Consider the following 7,390-nt stretch of genomic DNA (forward strand, 5'->3'; position numbering starts at 1 on the left):
GGCAGTTAAACTGTCACCTGGGCGGGAGGCGTGACGAGGTGGCCCTTCCCCACCCCCAGCCCGGCACCACAGCTTTGGGTTCTGCAGTTGCCACTCTCTGGGTGGCAGTTGGCCTAGGCCCTGAGGTGATTAATATGCAATGAATCGGGTGCACGAGTCCCGGTCACAGTTCGCCCTTTCTCTGAACTCCCCTGGGGTGGGCTGGGGGCCGACTTGGTAGCTAGTCCGCGAGTGCGATTTCCCCCGGCCACAGCCCCACTCGGGTAGGGCCTTTTCTGTATCCTCTCCCCTCCCTCTCGGGGCCTGGGGCTCTCCGCGTTATCCGCCGCCACCGCTCCACCGGCTCCGCTCCCCTCCCCCCTCTCCCCGGCGCTCTCCGCCTAGACCGAGCGCGGCCGCTCTTCCCCACCCCTTTCGCCCTCACTGGCACGTCTCTCCCCCAATCCCTTTCCAACTTTTCTCTTAATCCCGCCCACAGTCACCCCAGCTCGTCGGTTCATTGGTCCTCCAGGAGCCCGAGGGGTGTGACTTTCCCCACCCCGGCCGTCCGCCGCCCGTCAGGACATGGGCAGGCGGGACTTGGCCAATGGCGTCGGGGGGCAGGGCAGGGGCGGAGCCAGCGGGAGACGGTCCGGGGCGCCGGGCGCGGAGGGAGGGGAATGGTTACACCGCCCAAAGCTGTGTGACGCGGGGCGGGCGCGCGCACCCCCACGGAGGGGAATGGGGGCAGGGAGGAGAATATAAAACGAGAGGCGGGGCGCGCGCCGCGGCAGAAGGAGCGAAGCTCTGGCCCGGCGCGGAGAGGGCGACTACGGGGACGCTGGGCCGGGGCACTGGGCTGTGTGAAGTGAGCGCGCTTGCCAGACCCCCGTCCCCGCCACCCCGAGCCAGAAGCTGCAAGCTCCTAAGGCCCGCCCGAGGCCGCTGTCCTCCGCCCGGCGGCGGCGGCAACGTCTTGCACTCGGCCAGCTCGGCGCTCCAACCCTCCCGTGTCCCCGCCCTGCCGCCCCTCTCCCCCGCCCAGCCGCCGGCCCGTGTTGGAAGCAGCCCCGAAGCAGCCCGTAAGTATCGCGGGTGGCGGGCGGGGTCGGCGAGGAGACCGGAGCCCCGGGCCGTGCAGCGGAGGAGGGGCTGCAGCGTCGTCCAGCCCCGGCCCTCGGGGGCTCGGGGCCGGCAGCGTCGCGGCCCGGGGCGCGGAGGGGGAGCCGCCGTGACCCGAGGGGAGCGGCTCCCGAGGCCCCGCGGGAGGCGGCTCCGAGGGGCGGCGGCGCGTCGGGCTTGGCCCGGGCGGGTGACCGGGAAGGGCGGCCCGGGGCGAGCTGACGGGAGTCGGGGGTTGGGGCGCACGGGAGGAGCAGCGAGCTCGCGGGGGACGCTGCAGTCCGACCGAAAATGGTGCCGGGGAACCGGTGCTCCCCTGGGCTCTGGCCGGGTCCCAGGAGCCTCGGGCGGGGGGCGGGGAGCGGCGGGTCAGGTTACGGCGGGGGAGGGGAGCGGCTGACCCGGCTGCAGCCGGCGCCCCGACCCGGTCGGTGCCGGTGCTCGGCCTCGGGAGGTTGCTTTTCCATTCCCGTGGCCTTCCTCCTCCTCCTCCTCCTCCTCCTCCTGCGGGGAGGCTTGTACTCTCTTCCTCCTCCACCTCCACCTCCTCCTGCTTTTGCTGCCGCTGTAGCGCTTGGGCTCCGAGGGCTGTGAGCAGAAATCTAATGAGACTCAACTGGCTGTTTATGTAATTTCTTCACACTCCCGTCTGTCTTAAGGCGTTGCTCTAAAACTACCTTCCACCGAGCCTGAATTTGGCTCGGCTGCACCTTCAAGCAATTGGGCTTAATCGGCTGCCCGTGCCGGCGCTCAGGCTTTTGACTTAGAAAGTGTTTGTAGTTTAGGGGCAGCCAGGGATTCTTTTCTTTTCCCTTTGTCACCACGGATATGGAAAATGGAACAGACGAATTCATACCAACTTGATTTTTAAATGTCCTTTTTAATCAACCTCAGTGTACAAATAGGTCCCCTTCGCAAATATCTTCTGTTTGCCCTTGATCTTTTCTTATCCCCACCCAGTGCTGATCCAGCAAACGTTTTAAAGGTCGACCTTATCATACATGCCTCTCCGGCTGCTCTCCCGTGAGAGGGAGGGAGGTGATTTTTAAAAGCAGAATAAAACTCAGATGCCCTGGCCTTTAAACAGAATAATCAATGGAGCTTTAAAATTCATTGTTACTTTTGTTACACTTGGGCCGAAGAGGTATTTTCAGATTTAGAAAAATACACATTGAAAAAAAACACAGAGAAGCTCCATTATTGTGTGCCCGTCGTATATTTAAGGCTTGCAACTATAGGACGATTTGGTTCCTAATCATCGAGTAGGATGACAATTCGAGTTTAGTACTTAGTATCTTTAATTTTAGCATCATGTACTTTGGAAATTAAAATAATTTTCCTAACTTCTCAAATTTCTAAATGTTAACAGAGCAGATTTAGACAGTATATATTCAAAATGAACTAAAATATAGTATCTACTTCTAAATTGGTGAATAACAATAAAAACTAATGACCACTTTCTAAAAGTGGCATGTATATGTGGGGCATCTGCTGAGTACAGTTTCCAGTAAATATTCTTGTGAGAATAATGCATATTGTGGAGATGTTTTTCTTAGAACTTCATTCAAAAACAAAGTAAACACGGTTTTTAAAAATATCATTTTAACTATAAATCTGCAGTTTCCCATGAGATTCTGAACTAAACAATTCTCTATCGTATGTTACTTTATTTTGTACTAATTATATTTTTCAGGCTTTGTAGCCTATTAGAGATTTTCAAAAGTAAAATTACTCTAGGAGTAAACAAAAAGGTCATGGGACTTATATTACATTCATCTTATTCGGACATGTTTGCTTTTGTTTTGTTTTAAGGAACAAGATCACTCAAGGTGAAGGATAATCTACCAACAATACCAGCACTTTGAATGCAAATTTGTTTGCCTGCCACAAACTGAACGCTTTCTTTCTTTTTTTTTTTTTTTTGGTGGGACAGTTGAAACAAACCTAACTTTGTGGCATAGCAGCTATGCAGCTTGAAATCCAAGTAGCACTAAATTTTATTATTTCATATTTATACAATAAGCTTCCCAGGAGACGTGTCAACATTTTTGGTGAAGAGCTTGAAAGACTTCTTAAGAAGAAATATGAAGGGCACTGGTATCCTGAAAAGCCATACAAAGGATCAGGGTTTAGATGTATACACGTAGGGGAGAAAGTGGACCCAGTGATTGAACAAGCATCCAAAGAGAGTGGTTTGGACATTGATGATGTTCGTGGCAATCTGCCACAGGATCTTAGTGTTTGGATCGACCCATTTGAGGTTTCCTACCAAATTGGTGAAAAGGGACCAGTGAAGGTGCTTTATGTGGATGATAATAATGAAAATGGATGTGAGTTGGATAAGGAGATCAAAAACAGCTTTAACCCAGAGGCCCAGGTTTTTATGCCCATAAGTGACCCAGCCTCATCAGTGTCCAGCTCTCCATCGCCTCCCTTTGGTCACTCTGCTGCTGTAAGCCCTACCTTCATGCCCCGGTCCACTCAGCCTTTAACCTTTACCACTGCCACTTTTGCTGCCACCAAGTTTGGCTCTACCAAAATGAAGAATAGTGGCCGTAGCAACAAGGTTGCACGTACTTCTCCTATCAACCTCGGCTTGAATGTGAATGACCTCTTGAAGCAGAAAGCCATCTCGTCCTCAATGCACTCTCTGTATGGGCTTGGCCTGGGTAGCCAGCAGCAGCCACAGCAACAGCAGCAGCCATCCCAGCCACCGCCACCGCCACCGCCACCACAGCAGCAACAACAGCAGAAAACCTCTGCTCTTTCTCCTAATGCCAAGGAATTTATTTTTCCTAATATGCAGGGTCAAGGTAGTAGTACCAATGGAATGTTCCCAGGTGACAGCCCCCTTAACCTCAGTCCTCTCCAGTACAGTAATGCCTTTGATGTGTTTGCGGCCTATGGAGGCCTCAACGAGAAGTCTTTTGTAGATGGCTTGAATTTTAGCTTAAATAACATGCAGTATTCTAACCAGCAATTCCAGCCTGTTATGGCTAACTAAAAAAAAGAAAAAAATGTACAAGTTAAAATGCACGGGCCCAAGGGGGATTTTTTTTTTTTTCTTTGTACCTCCTTGAGATTTTTTTTTTAAGCTTATAGTAAGGATACATTCAAGCTTGGTTACAAAAACAAAACATGCATCATTTTTCATTTGCCAACCAAGCACAAAGTTATTTTATACTGACTGTATATTTTAAAGTATACTCTCAGATATGGCCTCTTACAGTATTTAAGATATAGCAAGGACATGGCTGATTTTTTTTTTATAAAAAATTGGCACTAATAAGTGGGTTTATTGGTCTTTTCTAATTGTATAATTTAATTTAGTACAAAGTTTGTAAAATATCAGAGGATATATATATTGTTTCTACGACATGGTATTGCATTTATATCTTTTTACTACAGTGATCTGTGACAGCAGCAGCTTCATGTTGTATTTTTTTTACTGAAATTGTAAAATATCCATCTTAAAGACATCAACTATTCTAAAAATTGTGTACAGGATATTCCTTTAGTGGTGGAATTAAAATGTACGAATATTTGCTTTTTAAAAAAATGTATTTTCTGTTAAAAGTTTAAAGATTTTTGCTATATATTATGGAAGAAAATGTAATCGTAAATATTAATTTTGTACCTATATTGTGCAATACTTGAAAAAATGGTATAAAAGTATTTTGAGTCAGTGTCTTACATGTTAAGAGGGACTGAAATAGTTTATATTAAGTTTGTATTAAAATTCTTCAAAATTAAAAATGCCTATTGTCTTTATTTTTAAGCATTTTCTAAAGATCTACCTCTGAACTTCTGTTGTAAATGCTAAGTAAGAATGGGGAAAGATCTGACTCGGACTTGTTGAATCATGAAGGAGTAATGGAAAGCAGTTGCTCAATCAGTGCACCAGTTAGTGTTTTGCCACATAAGAAGTTGTCCTGTCAAAACTATAAACTGTGTAGTCTGACTGACCAATGCTCGGGACAGCTTTTTTTTTTTTTTTTAACAACCCTCTTCAGTCCACGTTTGTCTCATGGTAGGAATGGTATGTTAAAATTAGCCAACTCTTAGCAAATTTTAAAATGTGGTGTCAGCATGCTGACATCTAAGAGAGTCAGGTGATAAGATGAAATTCACTCGTGTAATCCGAGAGGATTTATCTGAAATTTATATGGAGAGAGAGAGAAAGACCATTGGGTCAGTTTTCTGTTTTTGCATGGGAGACGAAGAGCTCGGGAAACTTTCTTAGACAAAGCAGCTGACCTAACTTTAAAAAGAAAAGATTGCGATCTGTTTAGTAATCTTTAGAGTCTAGTCCTTGTATTTAGCTAGAGAATTTATGATCAAAATCTGTTCAGTTGGACAGGTTGCTAATGTTTGTGTTCAGCGGAAATGTTCACATACATATTTTTTGCAAGTGGGTGTCCAACCTGGTTTGTGGGGTTTAGAGATTAGTTACTTATAGTGTGTCAAATTGTAGTGGCTTGGTGAGGATGGAATTTTTCGAAATCATAAGGAGTTAGAAGGAATAACACTATTTTTAAAGTAAAATGAGTCATTTCACTGTTTAAGTGTCCATTGATATAGTGTTGATACAGTATTGGTGAGAAAGTTGTCTTGAACTAGAAGAAAAAAATAACTTTGTACTTTTATAGTAAGAAACTGGCACACTCTGAGTTACCAGTGAAATAAATTTGGTCTCAAATGAGTTTTTTGGACACCAGTCCACAAAAGCCTTTTGTCATTTACCCGTGCAGTTTAGAGCAATAAAAAGTTTTAAAGAAACAAGCACTGGGAATAACAGAGCTGAGCTGTTCTGTCAGCTCCATGGTGAGGCCTTTGTCCTTTAGTGGACAGAATGAGGCTATGAAGAAGTATTGGAAAAGTGAGTGGGACCCGCAGAGATCTGGTCTGCCAACACTTGCCAATTATGTGCTTTTGTGATCACAGAGTTTGAATAGCTGTAAGAGAATAAGCCGGGTAATGATTATAAGCTCTAGTTTCTGCAACAGACTTGGTGAAGTTATAGGCTTGGAAGAAAACTGCCTATTTAAAAATGAAAAGCTCAAGTTAACATTTTCTGAAAATCAGAATAAGGTAACTGGACAGTACATAAACAATAGAATTTGTAACAGTCTGGGACACACATTCAGATTTTAAATATTGAGCTTAATGTAAATATGAATATCTGTTTCAGATCTTAAGGATATATATATGTAATGACAAAAATCTCAGGGAAATTTCATCTTGGTGCCTATGTTTGACACTTGAGAAGGATTGACTTGAAATTTTATCTTTGTTTTTTTGAGACAGAGTCTCACTCTTGCCCGGGCTACAGTGCCGTGGCATCAGCCTAGCTCACAGCAACCTCAAACTCCTGGGCTCAAGTGATCCTCCTGCCTTAGCCTCCCAAGTAGCTGGGACTACAGGCATGCGCCACCATGCCCAGCTAATTTTTTCTATATATTTTTTTTGGTTGTCCAGCTAATTTCTTTCTATTTTTTTAGTAGAGACAGGGTCTCGCTCTTGCTCAGGCTGGTCTCGAACTCCTGAGTTCAAATGATCCACCCGCCTCGGCCTCCCAGAGTGCTAAGATTACAGGCGTGAGCCACCGCGCCTGGCCTCGAAATTTTATCTTGATAGTCATGAAAACTATTAGTTTGATTTGAGCTTGGTGTCCTTGAGAACTTCATTATTATTATTTTTTTCTTTGAGACAGGGTCTCACTGTGTTGTCCAGGCTGGAGTGTAGTGACCTGATCACTGTAACCTCAAACTCCTGGGCTCAAGCAACCCTTCTGCCTCAGCCTCCTGAGTAGCTGGGACTATGGGCGCATGCCACCACACCTGGCTAATTTGATTATTTTGTAAAAAATCTCACTATGTTGCCCAGGCTGGTCTTGAACTCCTGGCCTCAAGTGATCCTCCTGCCTTGGCCTCCCAAAGTGCTGGGATTACAGGCATTAGCCTCTGTGCTAATTTTTTTCTTAAATGAACAAAAGTCTTGTTTTCATGCCCTTTTTGCTCATTAGGAATGGAAATTTTTTTAAAAGCTGATTTTGTCTAGCACATCTTTACAAAAACTTACATCTTAGTCCCAAATCTTTTCCTGCCCACTGTGCCATCATGCTTTTGGCCCTCTGTGTGGAGACTGTTTTGGTTGAGGGTTTGATGAATTCATTATCTTCATAGGTCTTTCCCATCTTTTTGACTCCTATAAGCATAGATTCTGTAGCAGTCTCTGAATACCCTATCCTGTGTCCAAAATGCTGCCTTAAAGATTACATAGCTCATGG

At 46.0% G+C, this 7,390-nt stretch overlaps 1 protein-coding gene across 1 annotated transcript; it reads left to right on the forward strand.

Moving 5' to 3' along the window:
• Positions 1-769: 769 nt before the first annotated feature.
• TOB1 (transducer of ERBB2, 1) lies at positions 770-4,857 on the forward strand. The gene is made up of 2 exons (XM_045569628.1): positions 770-1,061; positions 2,914-4,857. Exon 2 carries the CDS (start codon positions 3,068-3,070, stop codon positions 4,103-4,105), a length of 1,038 nt encoding a protein of 345 aa, XP_045425584.1. The 5' UTR covers positions 770-1,061; positions 2,914-3,067; the 3' UTR covers positions 4,106-4,857.
• Positions 4,858-7,390: the final 2,533 nt, after the last annotated feature.

The sequence above is a fragment of the Lemur catta genome, chromosome 15 (genome assembly GCF_020740605.2).
Source record: "Lemur catta isolate mLemCat1 chromosome 15, mLemCat1.pri, whole genome shotgun sequence".
Classification (NCBI taxonomy): Eukaryota; Metazoa; Chordata; class Mammalia; order Primates; family Lemuridae; genus Lemur; species Lemur catta.

Coding starts and splice junctions, on each gene's coding strand:
- TOB1 (XM_045569628.1), top strand. CDS start 3,068: ATGCAGCTTGAAATCCAAGTAGCACTAAATTTTATTATTTCATATTTA.